The sequence below is a fragment of the Pteropus alecto genome, unplaced genomic scaffold, assembly GCF_000325575.1.
Source record: "Pteropus alecto unplaced genomic scaffold, ASM32557v1 scaffold131, whole genome shotgun sequence".
Taxonomy (NCBI): domain Eukaryota; kingdom Metazoa; phylum Chordata; class Mammalia; order Chiroptera; family Pteropodidae; genus Pteropus; species Pteropus alecto.
Window position 1 is genome coordinate 11,203,738 of NW_006434709.1, and position 21,867 is coordinate 11,225,604.

At 33.7% G+C, this 21,867-nt stretch overlaps 2 protein-coding genes and 1 long non-coding RNA gene across 7 annotated transcripts in view; 2 read left to right on the top strand and 1 right to left on the bottom strand.

The window, feature by feature from the left end:
* The window catches only part of FANCL (Fanconi anemia complementation group L), a 61,592-nt gene extending 49,016 nt beyond the window's left edge, over positions 1-12,576 (top strand). Inside the window, exons 8-14 of the mRNA XM_006909581.3 lie at positions 5,693-5,843; positions 8,301-8,384; positions 8,830-8,875; positions 8,953-9,034; positions 9,836-9,952; positions 11,081-11,152; positions 11,453-12,576. Of these exons, the coding sequence (XP_006909643.2) occupies positions 5,693-5,843; positions 8,301-8,384; positions 8,830-8,875; positions 8,953-9,034; positions 9,836-9,952; positions 11,081-11,152; positions 11,453-11,488 (588 nt within the window). The 3' untranslated portion in view covers positions 11,489-12,576. The remainder of the gene's footprint in view (positions 1-5,692; positions 5,844-8,300; positions 8,385-8,829; positions 8,876-8,952; positions 9,035-9,835; positions 9,953-11,080; positions 11,153-11,452) is intronic.
* The window catches only part of VRK2 (vaccinia related kinase 2), a 104,743-nt gene continuing 88,054 nt past the window's right edge, over positions 5,179-21,867 (bottom strand). For 3 of the 5 annotated variants that reach the window (XM_006909578.3, XM_015587541.2, XM_006909579.3), the window contains exon 13: positions 11,367-11,843. In XM_006909578.3, the coding sequence (XP_006909640.1) occupies positions 11,556-11,843 (288 nt within the window). In that variant the 3' untranslated portion in view covers positions 11,367-11,555. Of the gene's footprint in view, positions 5,808-11,366; positions 11,844-14,330; positions 14,354-21,867 lie in introns of those variants that run through there. The other 2 variants (XM_015587543.2, XM_015587542.1) reach the window with 2 other exon arrangements.
* LOC112477915 lies at positions 14,331-20,246 on the top strand. Its single transcript, XR_003045676.1, has 2 exons — positions 14,331-16,755; positions 16,816-20,246. It is a non-coding gene; the product is annotated as an uncharacterized LOC112477915 (long non-coding RNA).

Consider the following 21,867-nt stretch of genomic DNA (forward strand, 5'->3'; position numbering starts at 1 on the left):
TTTAATTCATACTATTTTTTTTTTTTTTTATTTTTCAAAAACCCTTTTATATTAAGGATATCTTTTGTGGTACAGTTATTTTTCAATTTCCTATTTCCTTTAGAATAGCTGTGAACTTCTCTAGGTCAAGGACTGTATGTCTTATAATAATGGCTATCAGTTTTTAAACATACATTATATGCTAAGACTTACCTAGCATTTTATATACCTTATCTCAAATCTTAACACTATTCAGGGATTAATACTAGGATTAACACTATTTCCATATTACAGAAGCTAAATGAGATTAGGTAATTTGCTGAGAAATATGCAGCTAGTTTACAGTGGTGGATTTAGAAATGAGACTCAACATTTGACTACACAGTATGTGGTCTTGACTAACATATATTACATCTTATATTTTCTTAGATCATCAGTACTATAGAGAATAACATTAGACACATTATGCACATTTGCTGAATTATATCTTGATATAACTTATGTAGTATTTGCTTATTTAATTTTGTATAACTTGGTGTGTCGTAAATGAAGACATGGCATTCTTCTATTCTTGACCCAGATAGTTTGTTTATATACTAGTTTGCCTACGTAATAGTGTGGTTACAAACTATTTGAAGTTGAAGTTAAAACTTTATTGCATAGGTCTAATTTTATAAAATGTATAACATTTTAACAAATTCTCAAAATTCAAAAATTGGTTAAAAAAATAAAATGTACTATTTTAAACATTAGCAGTGAAAAAAGTCAAATTAACATTGTGATATAAATATTCTTAAAGATGCCTTTCTTTTCCCTCATAAGGTGGTTTGCCTGAATCTTTTAGAAGTAGGACTAGTAACATTTGGACTATAACAAGTGTCTCAACTCTCCACAGTGGAATCACTTGAGCTTGTAGAAGTCTCAGTGCCAAGGCTGCATTGAACCAAGAGCAATTAGAAAGGAATGACTGAGAATGTAACCTAGTTATTAGTGTTTAAGTTCCCTTGGTGATTCCAAAATGACTTTTTATTGTGGAGAAAGTTATAGGTCCTGATATTTTTGTGGTTATCTATATTCATGGTTGAAGGAAATGCTAAATTTTACTTAGAGAATATAAAGATGTGGTATTTTATTTAACTGAAGCCTATGATTCTCTGATTAAAAATACCTGTCATAGACACTTCATAGACGTTACACACTGAGCTTCTTTTCTAGGAAGATATACTTTTTTTTTTTTATCTTGGGAAGGTTTTTAAATATATTTTTAAAATATATAAATTTAGAGATTTATATAAAAAGCAATTATTGAATATTTGGGAAAAAAATAGTTTATAATCCAGAAAAGTTTTAATTAATTTTCTCAGTTATAACTCACATATAACTTATATAATATTCCTCCCATATTTTATATAAATTTTCAAATATACAGAAACATTGAAAAAATGTTTAGGCATAGTCATATATCCACCACCTGGATTCTACAGTTAACATTTACTTTATCACTTATCTTTCAATTTATACAGCTCCTGTCCATATCCATGTGGTTTTTAGTGCCTGGCAAAGTAATTTGTAGGTATCAGAGATCGTGCCCCAGAATACTTCAGCATATATGTACATTTAACTAGAGTTCACGGCTTTGTACAATTTGGAAACAATAAAAATGCATGAATCCTAAATATACCATAAGTTTCAGTAAACGAATATACTTGTGCAGTCCACACTCAAGATGTGGAGTATCAACATCTCAGTCTCTGTCTCTTTCCAGGAAGTCCTCATTGTTGTAATTTTTTTCAGTTATGCCCGTTCCAGACTTTATATACATAGAAGCATTCCGTATGTATTCTTTGGTACATGGGTTATTTTACCCAGCACACTTTTGAAATTCATCCATGTGACATGTGTCAGTAGTTTGTTCTTTTTATTCCTGAGTAGTATTCCATTGCATGAATATATTGGAGTTTATCCTTTCTCCTGTTGATGGACATCTGGACTTATACCAGTTTTTGGCTCTTATGAATAAAACTGCTGTGAACATTCTTATATGTCTTTTTATGGACATAGCTTTTCATTTCTCTTGGAGTGGAATTGTTAGGTCATAAGATAGGAATATATTTAATTTTTAAAGAAATTGCCACATCTTTTCAAAAGCAGTGTGTCATTTTACACAGTCAACAACAGTATATGAAAGTTCAGGTTCTACATCCTCATCAACCTTTTGTATTTTTATCTTAATGTCACTTATTAATATTATTTTTTTCACTTTTTTCCTGCGTTTACTATTTATTTTTTTATTTTGTACATTGCAAATGCCCCACCCCCACAAAAAAATAAAATAAAAACTTAATACAGTAGTACCACAGTAGCTTTGATGAGATTTGAGATTGCTTATATTAAAAAAAAAAATAAGAACAAGGCAATTTTTGTTTTTGAAAAAAATGTTTAGAGTACTTATCTCCTTGCAAAATACTTATTGAATTTTGATATTAATTTTGGTCATATTATAGGCTACTTCCTTGGCATTTATTTTTTTCAATTTCAGGGAAGTCAATTGAAAATAAGTTTATGCATGAATTAATGGACAAAATAAACAGTTGGAGAAAATCTATTAGTTTTTCAAGTAGCTTTCTGATAAAATAGTTTTAACGTCTACTTGCTAAAAGTTCATTGTAATTGCTAAGAAAAATGTTTATATCCCACGTTTCACCTTTTTGGACTCTTTATCTGGACCATAAAAATACTGTATCTACTTCACATGGCTATCTAGTAAAATCTGATGAAGACTTTGAGGGTTTAAATTTCATTTTTTCTTAATTACCAACTGACTTCTGGTTGCAGGGTTGTTGTTTTATTTTTTGCTGTCATTTTCTCTTAAAAAATATATCTTTTCTGCTCAAAATGCAGAGAAGCATTTTAAGCAGACCTGTGTTTTGGATTTTGTTTATAGTCAAGCACCCAAGAAATGGACAGTGTTTGGGAGTACTTAGTTTTCAAATGAAAGATGCCACTGTGAAAACAATTTATGACTTTTTTTTGGTTAACCTTTCCATGAGTATACAATGAAATAGGTAATTATATATTTTAAATATAAGTATAGATAGAGGAGAGTCAGTTGTATTGATTTTTTTTAAACAATAGTCTCTTCAACAAATGGTGTGGGGAAAAAATGAAAATGGACCCCTTAAAAATTAGCTAAAAATGGATTAAAGACTTAAACTCACGAACCAAAACTGTAAAACTCCAAAAATAAAGGAGGAAAAGCTTCTTGACATCGGTCTTGGCAATGATCTCTTGACTATGACACCAAAAGCACAGGTAACAAAGCAAAAATAGACAAGTAGGGCTACAAACTAAAAGCTCTCTGCACAGAAAAGGAAACAATGAAAAAGCCTATGAAATGGGAGAACATATTTGCAAACCATCCATCTGATAAGGGGTTAATATCCAAAATATATAGAGAACTCCTACAACTTCAATAGCAAAAAAAATAATTAAAAAATTCAAAAATGAACAAAGGACTTCAACAGACATTTCTTCAGAGGAGACATACGAATGGCCAACAAGTATATGAAAAGATCCTCAACATTGTTATCAGGGAAATGCAAATCAAACATAAAACGAGCTCACCTCACATCTGTTAGGATGGCTGTTATAAAAAGAGCAACAAGTATTGGTGAGGATTTGGAGAAATTGGAACCCTTTCAACACTATTGGGAGAGAAAAACGGTGCAGCAACTATGAAAATCAGTATGGAGGTTTCTCAAAAAAACTTAAAAAACATAACTACCATATGATCTAGCAGTCTGACTTCTGGATATATATCCAGAAGAATTAGAATCAGTCTCAAAGAGATAACCTGCACTCCGGTATTCATTGTAGTATTATTCACAATAGCCAAGATAGGAAAAAATCCAAGTGTCCATCAACAAAAGAAAATGTGGTATATACAAACCTTTAAAAAATAAAATTCTGCCAATTGCAGCAGCATGGATGAATATGGAAAGTAGTGTGCTAATTGAAATAAACTAGTCACAAAAGGACAAATACTGCATGTGAGGAATCTAAGATTCATAGATCCAGAGAAAACCGTAGTGGTTGTCAGGGGCTAGAAGGTGGGGGAAATGGAAATGATGTTCAGTGGGTATAAAGTTTGTTAGAATAGGTTCTAGAGATCTGCTGTACAACATAGCGCTTATAGTTAACAGTACAGTATTGTGTACTTCAAAATTTGAGAGGGTAGCCCGGTCTCATGTTAAGTATTATCAAAAAACCCAAAGAGATACACACTTTGGGAGGTATTCGATATGTCTGTTTCCTTGATTGTGGCAGTGGTTTCATGGGTGTATGCATATACCCAAACTCCTCAATTGTGGCAGTGGTATCATGGGTGTATGCATATACCCAAACTCCTCCTTAAATATGTTCAGTTCTTTGTGTAAATTATCCCTCAATTAGCCTATTAAAAAAAACCCAACATGATGTCCAGCAGTTGGATTGTTATGTATGCATCTGATGATCAATGACTGTTTTATTATAAATAAGCAAGGAAATTATAGTGTCATATTTGCAGAAAGGTCAGTGCAAATGCAGTGTAAATGATGAGCTTACGGCAGGGCTATGATTAAATGAAGAAAATTCAGTAGGTTGTTTTAGTAGTCAAGTTAAGACTGCTTACATTCCTGGCTTGGGCAACAGGACAGGTAGTATCCCCTTTCCCAAGGAAAGAAAAAAAACTCAAACAGTAGGAGTAGGATTTCTCTGTGAAGATAACATCTTTGAGCAATCTGAGTATGATGTGCCTATTAGATAACCATATAGAAATCACCTGTCTACAGATGGCTGATTAGTTCTGGAGTTCTACATCTGGCTAAATTTGGGGAGATCATAGAGAAGATGGTTACTGAAGCATGTAGTAGTAAATATACCCATGGAAGGTATTTTAGTTTACTGTGTAGACATGTCTATGTATGCATATTAAACAATGTTAATTGTATACCATGATAAAGAAATGCAGTTTTAATCACTAACAGTAACATACAACATAATTTGCAAGCTACTTGTAATGGCAGACTTAATAGAATGATGAGGGTCATCAGTGATTGTCACGTAGTTCAGTTTACTTAAATATTTATTGAACAGCTTTTGCAGCTTGTTACTATCAGTAAGTGGTAGTATTACAAAGAAAAATCATCACTTTGAGAATTATATTTAAACTTTTATTGTAAACCAGGAAATTATACTATCAGGTTTGCAAAATACAAAAATCAACTTAATTGTAATATGAAAAATGGGTTATAGGTGAATATGAAAATCTAGGTAAGTGGTTTTAAAAGGGGGATTGATAGGTTCAGGTTTACATTTTAGATGGGGTACTGTGCAGTAAGATAGGTGAAGTCAAGGACGGCAAGTCTGGAAATGAGAACTAGGGGATTTATTTTAATGGCATATAATAATGCTAGTGTAAATAGAGTTATCAAGAAATATGTTAAAAATAGAATCAGATCCTATGTTAATTGAAATTATTAGGTGTAAGAGGAAAACTACAAGGATCACACTTGGTTTCTTGTTTTGGTATCTAAAGAAAGGTGGTGCATTTAGTGAAAGGAAATAAGGTGCATAGTAAAAAAATTCTAAATCAAGTTGTATTTTAAGTGCAAGATTATCTGCTGTTGATAGTGTCGTACAACTCATTCAGCTTTCACCCGTCTTTTCACAGAGCTCCATAATAAGCATTCATAGTCAGTTTTTGGCAGCACTGGAATCACTGAAGGTCTTCTGGGATGTTATGGATGAAATCGATGAGAAGACTTGGGTACTTGAGCCAGAAAAACCTACACGGAGTGCAACAGCACGCAGAATTGCATTAGGTAGGAAAAAAGAATTGAGCTTTTTTTTTTTAAAGTATTTGTTTGATTATATTTTATATTAGGAAATGAATCTAAAGACGACATCAGACTGTTAGATGAGACTTTTCTGCATGAAGTTAACTATTTTTGGGATGAACTGCAATTAGTATATGTTTAAATATTTCAAGTAAAAAGGACAGGTACTGAGGTGTTTCATTATAAAAGGTGACGATCCAATGGAAGTAGTATTCAGAGAGTGTTTAATGAGCTTTTAATTAGTACAGAAACAGTGGAGCAGGTTTTTCAAAACATACGTTAGGAAGAATTGTTAGAAATAATGAAGTCTTCATCCATGAAACTAGAAAAGATTCATGTGAACAAATCTGGTAATATTTTTTGACAAAAATATAAAGGATAAAAGAATCTGAAGTGGGCCATGCATTGAAAGAGTAAACAAAAAGCACAAAGTAATTGAATATATTGGAAGTATTTTCTTCATTATATGAAAATGTTATATAACCATAAATATCATCCTTTAAATATTACCACATTCTCTTTACTATAAAATTGTTTTATGTATTTTTATTATGAGCAAGTTTTTGACTTGAGATTTTCTTTATTTTAGGATACATAAACTCCAAATTGTTAATTTTTTATAGTCACTCTTCACTTCCAGTTCTTGTTTTTATATCTTTTCTTTTTTTTTTAATTTACTTTTTTTATGGTGACATTGGTTAACAAAACCCAATGTTTCAGCTGTACATTTTAACAGTAAGGCATATATATATTTACATTGTGCATTCACCTCCCATAGTTAATTTCTTTGTCACCACATATTTGACCCCCTTTACTCCATCTCTTCACCCTTCCCTGCCCCTCTGGTAACCAGACTCTCAAGATTTTAGATGTTTGAAACTATATTTGTTCACACTAACTACTGTAGTTAAATGGTTGGAAGATACTTATTTATATCTTTCCTCCCTTTTTTCCTAGCCCAAATAGATATGTTGTTAAGTTATGTATTCCAAAGGACATTTTGAAATTCTGGTATGAATCATTTCCCACTTAGCAATTTTTATAGTTTCTACCCAAGCAAAATAGATTTGAGGAGAAAGAAAAAACATGCTATGAGAAGAGGAAGGTATAATTGTGTAGCAGTTTTACAAATGATGTTGTTACTTACCAGTTTGTTAAAGTCTAACAGTATTTAATTTGGAATAATTAACCAAATTCTGGTATATTTTTGAACAAGCAGATATTAAGAATAAAAATATTTTCTTCAAAGAAATGTAGTAATTTCACGGCCCCATTAAAATATTATTGTTGTGATTAAATATATCTTTTATTATATTTCTCATTGTTTCGCATAAACTACCTGGTTTTTAATTCACACTATTTACCTTTTAGCTCCCCGCCCCCTTTTGTCCCCCTTTTAGCCATTGAGTTGCATTTTTAGGACCAAGTTTTTAGCAAATTTATTGAAAAATTAGTTAATATAGAGCCATTGTTGTGAAAGTACTTTCTGGAGTCATTAGCGGATGACATTGCTAAAGGCCAATACGGAATTTGTGTTCATGATATAGAATGCATTAACAAATGAGATTTTAAGTTATTATGTATTTTTTTCTCATTGAATGACTTGTCATTTATTTTACTTTACATTTATTTAAGGCTATTTGCCAGATCTGTAATAATTGTATTTATATGGTTGCCAACCTTAGCCAAAGGCTTATACTCTAGAATATAGAATTTATTGAGACATTTTTACTATAAAAATGAAATTCAAATTGACCTTAATTACACTATGCATCTTCAAAAAATAGTAAAATTTCAGAAATTTGTACGACAGTAGAGTTAAAATTTATAAAAGAATCCAGTGCCAAGTAGAAATAGCTTTCTCTTAGATTCTGCACGCAAGGTTAGTTTTTGTTATTAAATGAAGTTTCTAATTTAACAAGAATTGAACCTGTTGTTAACATATAGGGGAAAACTTTATATGGAACTAAAGAATTATAAAAACTTCATAAAACTGAGATCTTAAGGATGTTTTTACCACTTATTGTATTTCTAATCTTTATATGTTTGACCATAGTTCTATTACTTTTCAAGAAAGTCTTGAAAAGTAATGTCAACATTTCTTAAACTTGTGCTTTTTTATATTAAAGATTTTTATCATTCCATAGAACTTTTTTATGTAAACTTTGATAGAATTGATGATTCCAATCTAAATTAATTATGTTAACTTATGTATTGACTGTTTTTTGAAATTTAGGATCCCCAAATCTTAAGGCATAATCATAATTTCAAAATTTACTTTTTAACTATAATATAGTGATATATTTCTTTATAAAAAATTTATAAAACATTTGGTTACTCTTTCCTTGTGTATATAATGAAATAAGTACCCAGCCAGATACTCCTTTGTTTTTTGTTAGATAAACTGTTCTACTTCTAAAAAGCTTAATATTTTTATTTTAGGGAATAATTCTTCAATAAATATAGAGGTAGACCCCAGGCATCCTACTATGCTTCCCGAGTGCTGCTTTCTTGGAGCTGATCATGGTATGCAATCTCAGATTAAAATGTTTTAGCAGAACCATAAAATCCTTGTCTACCACTGTTAAAATATTCTAAAATATTAATGGTAATTATTTTAAGTGAAAATGTCTCATCATTTTGAACTGTGTATTTTTTTTAATATGATTTAGAATTTCTAATCAAGTAGTTTAAACAAATCCTATAGTTAACAATACTGTATTGTATATTTGAAAGTTGCCAAGAAAGCAGATCTTAAGAGTTCTCATCACAAGAAAAAAAATTATCTATGTGTGGTGATAGGTATTAACTAAACTTGTGGTAATCATTTTTCAATATATACATATACCAAATCTAAAAGTAACAATGCTGTATGTTAATTTTAAAGAAATTCTGTGCCAAATGTGGTTTTACAAAATGAGAATGGCAAACTCTAAATTAAACTTTTTTTTTTTAATTTAAATATCTGAAGTGGTGAAACCCCTGGGAATTAAGCTGAGCAGAAACATACACTTGTGGTAGGTATCTTTGCAGTAGAATTGTTACTTTTCTAGGATTTTACTAATTTAATAACAACTTTTTTTCATGCTTTCAGGGATCCAGAAAACAGTCTGTTACAAAATTTGAAAGATGTTTTAGAAATTGATTTTCCAGCTCGTGCTATCCTGGAGAAATCTGTAAGTTTTTTCAGTGCTTTGATATTCCATACAGGTTGCATAATGAAAGTTAGATGTTCTTTTAGGCACCAGAGAAATATGAGGCTGAAAAAGTGAGGGAACTGGAAGATAACAGATTTCTGAACTGCGGGCAACAGCTGCATCAAAGAACCTGTTAACCTTAGACTGGTGGTTATAAGTGTACTTCTTTCATGGTCTTCATAGCAGAAAAATGATTAATGACAGACATCTTTATTATTAAAAATAGGGGTAAAGGTCCAAAGTAGCTAATGAGATATTTGGATTTTCTATACTACCTGCTTATGGATGACTGAAATAAAGTTCTAATTAGCTTGATATAAGTGTTTGTGAGGGATGGCAGTAAGGTTTCTCAAAATTGAATAAACACTACTATGTTGCAAAATTAAACAACTGTTGACAGTGTTAAGGTGTAGACTATTAAAGTGCTAAGGATGTTTTCGTATTTTTCCTTTAGATACAGAATATTGAGGTTTAGATAGCAATCACTACCCAATACCAGTTCTTATCTTTACATACTACTGTGACAGTATGCTGATGTACAAGATGGGAAAATTAGTCAAGCCCAAACATCTTGTGAGCCAAAAATAGAATGTTTCTTGTGTATCTTTGTATATAATTTACCAGATGAAAAAGGAAGCACTCTCATACAAATAGCTGTGATGATTTGCTATTATAATAGTTACCTTTATAGAAATTATAAAAGTTTAATATTATCTTTACCATATTATGCATTGTCTCACCTTTGTTTTAAACACATATGCTTATATTTTCCTTTTGAAGGATTTTTCTATGGATTGTGGAATTTGTTATGCCTATCAACTTGATGGTGCCATTCCTGATCAAGTGTGTGATAATTCCCAGTGCGGACAGCCTTTCCATCAAATATGCTTATATGAGGTAAAATGAACATCAGCAAGACTTTTTTCAGCTAACACAACATAGGAAGTATACGTATTTGGCTTAAGAGTCTAAAATATGTTTGAATATGATCTCTTCTTTTGCATTAGCTCCTATATTACTAGTTCATTCCAGATGTCCATGTCTTCATCATGGTTTCTCATGGGTAAAGAAATGTCCTAACCAAGAACAGGGAAATACATTCATGGACTGCTTATTGACCTTTACCCCTATTTTTAATTTTGATGCTACATTGGAATCTTTCAGTAAATACCACATGTAACCAGAGGCAAACTGTAGACTCATCCAAGTGGGAGTAGTGGTGGCAACAAGGTAAAGGGAACTAGCCTGATGGAATGTTACTTTTAAGTCTGCTTTCATTCCTTTCTGTAGTCATTTGCTCTCTATAGCATACATCTTAGGGCACAGTTGACATATGATAAGCTATATGTGCATCTGTATACAAAACACTGTGCAGTTGTATAGTGTTTTTATTTTTCAGCATCTTAATATCACTACCTGATTTTTGTGATTAGACATAGCAGTTGGTGCTATCTCCCTTATCTTTAATAAGGGAGAACTGAGGTAGAGATGTCAGTTCACCTTATATAAAATAACAGGTCTAATTATAGGGAACATGTGCTGTCTTTTGTAATAACATTCATTTAATTTTTAAAAAACTGCCTTGTGCTTATAATTAATAGTTAAGAATCCACTATTGGTGATTAAAATGTAAATTTTTAAGAGCCTATGGTATTTTTTATAGGAGAAGTTTTTAATTTGTATTAATGGAATTAGGTAGCTCTGTGAACCCCCGAGACCTAGATGCATTTTTGTGTATTTGTTTTAGGGGTAGAAAAGGTGAATAATTTTCGTCAAATTCTTAGGGTGGCCTTTAATTTGGTTATAAACCAATGTGTATAGGCCTGGAAATCCATGCTGGTTTCCCCTTAATATTCAGCTCAAGAAATGTTCCCTCTTACTCTTTCTTGCAAAAGAAAATTAAGAAGGTAAATCTTCTGGAGTAAAAGTATAATATACTCAAAAAGAAAGGAAATGATTTCTGGGGTATCTATAATTTGTAATCATTCTAACTGCTCCTTTTCTCTTTTTTAAAAATATCTTCAGTGGTTGAGAGGACTAATGACTAGTAGACAGAGTTTTAACATCATATTTGGTGAATGTCCATATTGTAGTAAGGTAAGCAAATTATCACATTTCATGTCTTTATGCGTTTTCTAAGATTATATAGTATATCAGCTTATCTAAAAATTTTTGACATGTTACTTAAAAAAAAGTTTCTGTAAGATGAATTTTCCATCAGTAATTTTCAAATTCTTCCTTTGATCAAAAAGAGAACACTTTAGAATAACCCCTTTTTTAGATTTCCTAAGTGATCTGAAATTCAGAAAAGTATTTTCCAAACTGTATCATACCATTTTTAGCATAAAGCATGTTTTAGAATGTTCATAAACTTTGTATGTATTCTCTTTTTATAAGCCAATTACCTTGAAAATGTCTGGGAGGAAGCCCTGAAATAAGAATGTAACGTTTCTGTGAAGAACTGGTGACTTTAAAAATTATCAAAAGGATTTTGTTATCTTCAGAGAAAATATAAAGCAAGACATATTAACATCAAAAGAAAAAGAATGGTGAAGCCATAATAACACACATCTGCCTTTGTGTCTCCATGAAGAGTAAACTGGGAAATTGGAAGCCAAAATCCTGTAGAACTTTCTGTGACTTCCATACCAGCTGTAGAAGTGCTTGTGTACCAGGATGGACATTTTGACTTGTTGAATATGTTTGGACTGGTAAAATCTTGATGGGGTTCATAAAATGAATTTGGGGACTGTATACAGCTTGATTTTTGTCTTCTCCTTATGCTTCCCTATGGGAAAATACATATATAGTACATTAGATTTTGTTATCTGATTATTTACTTTGTATATTCCATAAGAATGTTAAATAAGTTTTTGTGCTTATTTTTCCTGAAAAGTTATTTTAGGAATTTATAAAGTACTTACCAGCATCAAACGGTCAAATCTGGTAAATTTGGTTCTTTTAAGTGAGCCATCTCTTAATTTTTAATCCAAAAATAATATGAAAACTGAATTTTCTTGGCAAGACAAATGAGATTTAACTTTAGGGTTATAAGATAGTTATAATTAAAAAACTTTTTGGTCATTAACCCATTTCTTGTTTAGGAAAAAAATGCAACTTGCTGCCAGCGTTAATTTTATATAAACATGCTCTATGAGAATGAAGCAAATCTGACTGGTTTTCAGTGTGAAAGTAAAACACTGAAACTGTTCTTGGAGTTATGTCTAAACCACTTGTTTTTAATTGTAACGTAACAGAAATGGATACATAAATCAGATTGATCAAATGAATCTTAGGCTAACAACGGTTCAAGAATGATGTTAACATCATGTACAAGAATGCTACATTTTCTAGGATTTGACATGTTTAGTAATGAAGAATTACTATATTTTGTGAATGGAAATACCACTACTAAAACCAGAATGCTGTAAATAGAATGATGTCATTTGTTTCCAAAGACTATTCATATACTAGAGCGATGCAGAAATAATAATAAAGGCAAGACATTTTGTGGCAAACTACGGTGGTAAGGTTAGGACTGTAATCTGCGAGTTATTTCAGGGTAAATGGGTTAATGTAGTTCTAGGGGAGCAAGATACCTGCATGCCCAGAGTGGCCTCGGCTGGCAGCCAGCCTCCTGCCTGGGATCTGGAGGGTAATATCTTCCAACAACAGACTCAAGAAGACAACTGGTTTTTAAAAATATCCTTATTTGTCCAGAAAGTTGATCTAGGAAAACATTCTTGCTCTTATCTCCTAGCCAAAAAGGAAAGCAGTCTATACAAATTAACACCGGAATGTGTAGAAGCATACAAAAAAAATTTGTCAAGAGGTGTGGCCAAAGATTCAGAGATGAACATTACCTTTGTACTTTGGTGGGGACTTGGAACGTGTGGTGTTCCAAGAATTAGGCTCTCCAGCCTTCATGAAGGTCACAAAATCAGAAATTTGTGGAATCCCATAAGGCAAGAAGCAACATGCCTCTCTAGGAAGAATCAGCTACTATTAGAATTCAGTTTCTGGAATGACTCTGTCTCAATGATCAGGACCTAATCCATATCAATTCAGATTGTAGCAACTCCAGCCAGGAACTATGACTGCATGAGGCAATTACTGTTTAAGCTGCAAAATACCAATTTTTCCCCAAAATGATCTACAGATTCAGCACAATCAAAATCCCAGCAAGCTTTGGAAATGCAAAGGTCCCAAAAGTGCTAAAACAACCTTGAAAAAGAAGAAAGTTGGAGGGCTCACACTTCTAGAAGGATCAAGATGGTATGGTACTGGCATAAGAACAGGCATGCAGATCAGTGGAATAGAACTGCAAGTCTAGGAATACACTCACATTAAACCAGTTGGTTTCTGACAAATGCATCAAGGCAACTCATTGGGGACAGATAATCTTTAACAAAAGTGCTGAGATTTCCTTGCCAAACGGTGAATTTGGACCCCTGCCTCATATTATATATTGACCTAAAATGAATTTTACACCTAAATATAAAAGCTGGAATATAAAACTTTTAGAATAAACAGGAAGGAGAAAATCTTTGTGACCTAATGTTAAGCAAAGAGTTCACAGCTGTAATACCAAAATCAAGATCCACAAAAGAAAAAAATTGATAAATTCAGCAAAATTAAAGACTTGTAATTTAAAAGGTATCATTTCAAAGCCACAGACTGGGAGAAAATTTTACAAATTATATATCTGATAAAGGCTTGTATCTAGGATATATACTCTTAGAACTCAATAAAGTCAAATAAATGGGCAATTTAAAAAATGGGCCAATGGCACAAAATAGACAATTCTCCAAAGATATACAAATGACCATAAAGCTTATAAAAAGATGCTCGGCTTTACTAATGGTAAGAGAAATCCAAAATCAAAACCACAATGAGATGTCATCTTACACCCTTTAGGATGGCTATTATCAAAAGAACAGAAAATAAGTTTGGTGAAGATACGGAGAAATTGGAACCTTTGTGTACTGCTGGTAGGAATATAAAATGGTACAGTCATTATAGAAAATAATACAAAGGTTCCTCAAAACATTAAAAATAGAATTACCATATGATCCAGCAATCCCACTTTTGAGTATACATTCAAAAGAACTGAAAGCATCTCAAAGAGATACTTGCACACTGCAGCATTTTTTACAATAGCCAAGATATGGAAGCAACCTAAGTGTCCATTGAAAGATGAAAGATAAATGAGTAAAGATGTGGTACATATATACAATGTGATATTACTCAGCCATAAAAAGAAATGAAATCTTACCATTTGTGACAACATGGATGGACCTAGAGGGTATAATACGAAGTAAAATAAGTCAGAGAAACAACATATAATTTCACTTACATGTGGCATTAAAGAACTAAACAAACAGACATAGATATGGAGAATAAACTGCTGGATGTCAGATAGGAGGAGGGCTGGCTGGGTGAAAAAGGGTATAGGAATTAAGAAGTACAAATTGGTAGTTATAAAACAGTCATGGGGATGTAAAGTACAGCATAGGGAATATATCAATAATACTGTAATAACTGTGTAGTGCTAGGTGGGTACTAATCGGGATCGCTTCATAAATTACATAAATGTCTAACCACAGTACTATGAAACTAACATAATAATGGATGTCAACTGTAATGTGAAAAAAATTTTTAAGTGTGTGTTTCATTGGCTAGCTGTCTGTTTTGTGGATAAAGTTTTATTGGAACACAGCCACACTCATTTGTTTATGATTGTCTATGGCTACTTTTACACTACAGCAGAGATGAATTGTTCTGACAATGACTGGACCATAAACCTAAAATATTTTACTATCTAGTCCTTTAAGAAAACGTTTGCTGGCCCCTGGTTTATAGAATTCTTTTTCAAACATTAGAAAGCATTCAAATCATTTTCGGATCTTAAGATTCAGATCTCATTCAAAAGGTCTGATGTGAAACCTTAGATTCTGTGTTTCTAAGAAGCTCTAGGTGATGCCAGTGCAGCTGGCTGTCATGGCACACTTTGAGTAGCATGGGCTTAAGGTATATAATAATCTATGTTGCTAGAGCTAGTTCTTAACCTGGAGAAATTTTGCCCCACAGGAACATTTAGCAATTTCTGGAGACTTTTTGTGTTGTAACAACTGGGAGGACATAGTATTAGCCTCTACTGGATAAAGGCCACGATGGTATCCTACAAAGTACAGGACAGACAGTTAAAACAAATAAGCCAGCCCAATGTGCCAACAGTGATGCTATCAGGAAACCCTGCATTATAAGCAGTGAACAGCCTTGAATGCACATTAGAATCAATTAGGAAGCTATGAAAAATGTGAACACCCCTTCTACTTCTGGCTGTAACAGGTATAAGACCTCACTTCCTGCCATGAAAACCCATGAAATAAATACAATAATAAAAGCAGGCAAAATATACATAGCAATTTATCAGGCAGAGAAAACAAACAAGGCTGTGATTCTTGAGGAAAGGAAAACACAGACCCCAGAAAGGCTACAATTCACGATGATACTCACTTGAGACCAGCCCCCAAAAGTTTAAACAGAATTCAGCACATGATCAAGTTGAACCACCAATAAATTAACTGCCCACCAGGACAAAACACTCTTTAAAGGAATATAATAAAATCTGAATTTCAAGAACTTAGCATCCACAGTGTTCAACATACAATAAAACTTTACTACTCATAAGCAGGAAAATGTTATCCACAACTAGGAGAAAAAACAATAAAAATAGACTCAGATGTTACCCAGATGGTAGAATTATCAAATAAGAACAATAAAACATCTATATAAATATGTTCAAGGACTTAGAGAAAAAGTTAAACATAATTAGTGAACAGATGGACTCTCAACAGAAAAATGGAAAATATAATGCACTTCTAGAACTAAAAAGTACAATCTATGAAATGAAAAATTCACTGGACAGGTTTAATAGCTAATCTGACAGCCAACAAGAGGCCCAGCAAAAGAATATCCAATCTGAAGTACAGCAAGATAAAAGACTAATCTGAAAAATGAACAGAGCCTCAGTTATGGTAGAAAAGGTAAGGCATTCTAACTTGCATGTATTTGGATCTTAGAGGGATTAAAGCAGGAAACAAAGAAATCATAGCTGAAACTTTTCCACTTTGATGACAAATAACTCAGATAAAAGAAGCTCAATGAACCAAAAAGCAAGACAACCATCCCTAGAAAACCAGAGATTAAAAAGCAAATCTTAAAAGCAGCTAGAAGGGAGATACATTATTATATACAGGGTCAATGAAAAGAATAATTGCTAACATTCTCATCATTAAAAACCAACCCAAGAAGATAGGGAAGCAACATCTTAAAAGTCCAGAACAAAAAATTCCACACCCAATGAGGCCTGCAGAATGAAGGTGAGGGACATCTTATTAACAGGCAAGCCAGAATAACAACATTCTACTCTATTCCTCTTCCTAATTACATCTAAAGACTAGACAAAAACGAATAGAACATTCTGAAATTGTAGAATAGAAGGCAGACTGGATAGGCACCTCAGGATGTGCGAAATGACCCAGCCATGAGTCTCTCATTGCCAAGCCCTCTTCTTTTTAGTTCATCCTATGTATCCCAGCCTAGGCCATAAAGCAGCCTACAGTCTGAAAACAATATGCACAGACAAAAGGTCCAAAGGTCTACAGGGCAGATTGACTATACCTGTTGTACTCTAGGTGAAACCTAAAAGGTCCAAAGGTCTACAGGACAGATTGACTATACCTGTTGTACTCTAGGTGAAACCATAAAAGAAGCTGCACGTCTCCTTCCCACCACGTGCTGTGGAGCCCTGTCAAGTATCACCACCCTGTACTAGCCAGGGAGCACATCTATCCTCCCAACTGAGCACTGAGGAGACTAGAGTAGAGCCCTGTCAACCATCCCAATACTAACAAGGCAGTATCCTGTCTCACTGGGTGTTATGGCAATTATGAGAGAGGTGGCACCCCTCCCTCCCTACCAGGTACTTACTATAGGGACTACCGCGCAGAGCCTTGTAAACTGTCCTTCTCTGCACTAACAGGCAGAAGCAACGCCTCCTGCAGCAGACCAGACCCTGTGGAGACCGAGGGGTAGAGTCCTACTGACCATGCCTGCCTTGCATTAAGCAAAGAGCAAAGAGACAGCAACCTTCAAACACTGGGGAGGATCCCTACTGACCATCACTGCCGTGTGCTAATAAGCAAATGATAGCAAAAGAGGCAATAGCCCACACCCTCCTAACTAGAAAACTCTCCTCTAAGTAATTAGTAGAACTACTAGAGAAAATTAGCAAGACTATAGAAGAAACTGATGATACCACAAACCAATGAGATCTGATATATAGGACTCCACCACAAAACAAGGGAAATACGTGTTCTTTTCAACTGTAACTGCAACATTCACCGAGAGATCATTATCCTGGGTCATAAAATAAACCTTAAATTTAAAACAAAATTATACAAAGTATGTTCTCAGACAATAATATAAATTATAAATCGATAACAGAAATCTTCAAATACTTAGAAATGAAACAACACACTTCTGATAGCCAGGGCATCACAAAAAATGTCTCAAGTACAAAATGTCTCGAACTATACAAAATAAAAATACAATATATAAGCATTCATGGGATGCAGTTAAAATGGGGCTTAGCAAGACATTTATAACATTAAATGTTCATATTATAAAAAAGTGAAGGGCTGAGATCAATAGCTTAACTTACCTAAACTAGAAAAAGGAAAATAAATCAAAATCAAGCTGAAGGAAAGAATAAGGAAATCTCCAAGCACTTGAAAATTTAAAAGCACTTTTATGAATAGGTCTAAGAAACCCATGAGAAACTTAAAAATATATTGAACTGAATGAAAATATCAAAATATGTGGGACACGGCTAACACTATCTAGAAAGGAAATCTATAATACTAAATACTTATATTGGAAAAGAAAAGTCTCAGTTCAATAATTGAGACTTAAGTCTCTACCTCAAGAAACTAGAAAAAGAATATAAATTCAAGAGCAGAAATCAATGAAATTGACAACAGAAAAATAGAGAAAAAAACAAACAAACAAAAGATGGTTCTGCAAAAAGATGAATAAAATTGATAAACCAGACCCCCCCAAAAAAGAGAAAACAACTAGTCAATATCTAGGATGAAAGAAATATTACTATAGATCCCATGGATATTTAAAGGATTTAAATAAGGGAATACTGTGAACAGTTCTTAAAAACGACAGTTCAGACGAAATGGACCACAAATTATCAAAAGCAACTCAAGATGAAATATATTAGGAGTTGGTAAACTGGTCAGCAGGCCATATCAAGTACACCACCTGCACCTGTTTTGTACAGTCTACCAACTAAGAACAGTTTTTACTGTTCTTTTTAAATGGTAGGGGGAAAAAGTTGTGACACTTGAGAATTATATGGAATTCAAATTTCAGTGCCGTAATTTAAGTTTTGTTGGAACTCAGCTATACTCATTTGTTTACGTAGTGTTATGATGCTTTTGTGCAACAATTCAGAGATGAATAGTTGTGACAGAGACCACAGAACCTATAAAACCTGTATATTTACTATCTGGCTCATTACAGAAAAGTGTGCCAACTCCTGAAATAGATAATCTGAACATTTTTATTTTTAGTAAAGGAATTTAATTCATAGTTAAAAAGAAAAGAAGTTTCCAGGCCCAGATGGTTTCACTGGAGAATTCTCCAAAACATCTTTAAAAGAAACACCACCAATTCTACTCATTCTCTTCTAGAAATTAGATGAAGGAAAACCTCATTTCTGTGAAGCCAGCATTATCCTGATACCAAAACCAGACGGAGACAATAGAATAAAAACTACAGCTCAGTGGTCCTCATAAACATATGTAAAATATCTTCAACAAAATACCAGCAAACTGAATCCAGCAACATGAAAAGAATAATGTATCATGCCCACGTGAGTCTATTTGAGAAATGTAAGATTAGTGCAATATTCAAACACCAATCAATGTCATCCACCATGTTTACAGTAAAGATGAAAAATCATATGATTTCACATGTTGATGCCACATCCATACTTCAGAATACTACTTAGCAATAAAAAGGAACGAACTGTTGATACATGCAAAACACAGATCTCAAGGGCATTATGGTGAATGAAATAAAGCCCATCTCAATAAGTTACATAGTATGTAATATGATTTATAAGAGATGCTCAAAATGGCAAAATTACAGAGCTACAGAACAGACCAGTGCTTTCAAGGGTTTAGGATTAGGGGGTATTGTCACTATAAAGCAGTATAAGGGAGTTTCTCTGTGGTCATGGAACAGTTAGGACAATTGAGGTGTCTACTCAATATGTGTAATTAAGTGTGATGGAACACACACACACATAAAAACTGGTGACCAAATAAGGTCTGTATTTTGAAGTAAACCAATGTCAACTCCAGGTTTTGAAAATTATACCATGGTTATAGAAGATGATTTAATTGGGGGAAGCGACTGAAGCGTACAGGGGAGTTTTCTATTTTTGCAATTTGAGTCTATAATTACTTCAAAATAAAATGCTAAAAAAATTAATTCAGAAATATAGTTCCAGCTTTCTCCACACCAGAGAAAAAGGTGAAATGAAGATATTTTCAGACAGACAAAAGGTGAGAGAATTAGTCTCCAGGAAATCTACACTGCAATAATTGTTAAAGAAATTTCTTTAGGCTGAAGGGAAATGATGTCAAATGTAAACTCAGATTACTGAAGGTCTGAAGAATTCCAACGACAGTAAAGATGGGCATGTTAAAGACTTTCCCATCTTTTTCAATTTCTCTGGAGGAAAAATGACTTTAAAGCACAATAATAACTGCATTATGGAATTATAAATGTAAAAGCAAAATATATGACAGTAGTACAAAGGATGGAGGGATAGATGGAAATACGTTTTTGTAAGGTTCTAATATTATATGTGAAGTGGTAATACTAACTCAGGGCGGACTGTGATAAGTTAAAGGTGCACATTATAATTTCTAGAGCTGTGCTAACACAGTGGCCACCAGCTACATATGACTCGAACACTGGAAATGTGGCTAGTCCAAATTGAGATGTGCTGTTAGTGTAAAACACACCAGAGTTTGAAGACTTGATATGATAAAAATATAAAATATCTCAAAAAAATTTTTGTAATAAAACATTGCAACATTTTGAATACTGGCTTAATTAGAATATATTAAATTTTTCCTGTTTCTTTTTTACTTTTTTCAATATGGCTACTAAAAGATTTAAAATTACATGTAAGGCTCACATTTTATTCTAGTAGATAGAGTTGTTTTAGATCAGGGGTTTGCAAACATTTTCTTCAAAAGAGCAGATAAATATTTTAGGAATTTTCGGCCATACCGTCTGTTGCAATTACTTAGCTCTGCCACTACACCATGAAAGTAGTCTTAGACAATGTGTAAGAAAATAAGTACAGCTATATACTAATAAAACGAATTACAAAAAGAGGTAGCTGGCTGAATTTGGCGCATAAGCTATAGTTTGCTGAACCTATGTTCTAGAGCAATGCTCCCCAACCTTTTTGGCCCCAGGGACTGGTGCTCCTACGAGAATCTAATGCCTGGTGATCTGAGGTGGAGCTGAGGTGGTGATGCTAGTGCTGGGGAGCAGCTGCAAACACAGATGCTTTGCTTGCTGGCCAGCCATTCACCTCCTCCTGCTGTGTGACCTGGTTCCTAATAGGCCACGGACCGGTATTGGTCTGCGGCCCAGGCATTGAGGACCCCTGTTGTAGAGTAACCACTAAAAATCTCTCCAAAAAAAACCAAAGAAGTATAGTTAAAAAAGCCAAGAGAGAAGAGGGAAATTCTCGATTAGTCCAAAAGAGAGCAAGAGGGAAGTAAAAAGGGACAAATAATAAATGGGGCTAAAACAAGTAGCAATACTGTAGATTAAGCCCAACTACACCAATAATTACATTAAATGTAAAAGACATTAAAAGGAGATATATTTTAGACTGTACAAAAAAAGCAAGAAACTCCTATCTACAAAAACGCATATATATACAAGACACAAAAACATAAAAAGATAGAAAAGAACATACCATTTAAATACTGATCACAGAGACACCACAATTGTTAATGCAAAATCAGACAAAGTAGAATTCAAGACAAGTGCATTGACAAATATAAGAAAAGTTTCATAATGATAAGCAGTACAGTTCACCAAGATGTAACAATGGCTTTGACTTTCAGCCAACATGGTGGAGTAAGTAAATGCTGTGCTCACCTCCTCCCACAGTCACATAAAAATTCCAACTAAATCATAAAACAACCAACATTGAAAACCACCTGAAGACTAGCTGAACAGAAGTTCTATAAGAATATAAATAAGCCATGTGAAAACTGGTAGGAAGGGCAGAGATGCCGAATGGGCAGGTCCCACACCTACAGTATGGCAATTAAGAATCAGGAGGGACATCTTGGTCACGGAAATCCACCCCTCCCTTACAAGGAGCAAGGGGTCCCAGCCCCATGCTGGGCTCCCAGCCTGGGACTCCAGCTGCTGGATTCCTAGGCATTCCCCTTGAGGGGCGTGCACACAGACACACTCACTTTGAGCTCTCGTACACGGTGGGGGTGGGTTGACCCCTCAAAGAGCTCCAGGGATATAGGGAGGAACAGAATTGACTAACTTCAGGGTGAAGGCTGGAGGGGTAGTGGTCAGGACAGCTCTCTCCAGGGACAGAGACACAGGCAGGTGCCATTGCTCCTTTGTTTAGCCTTCCCCTCACCCAGCCAGCCCAGCATAGGCAGGCACCAAATTTAAGG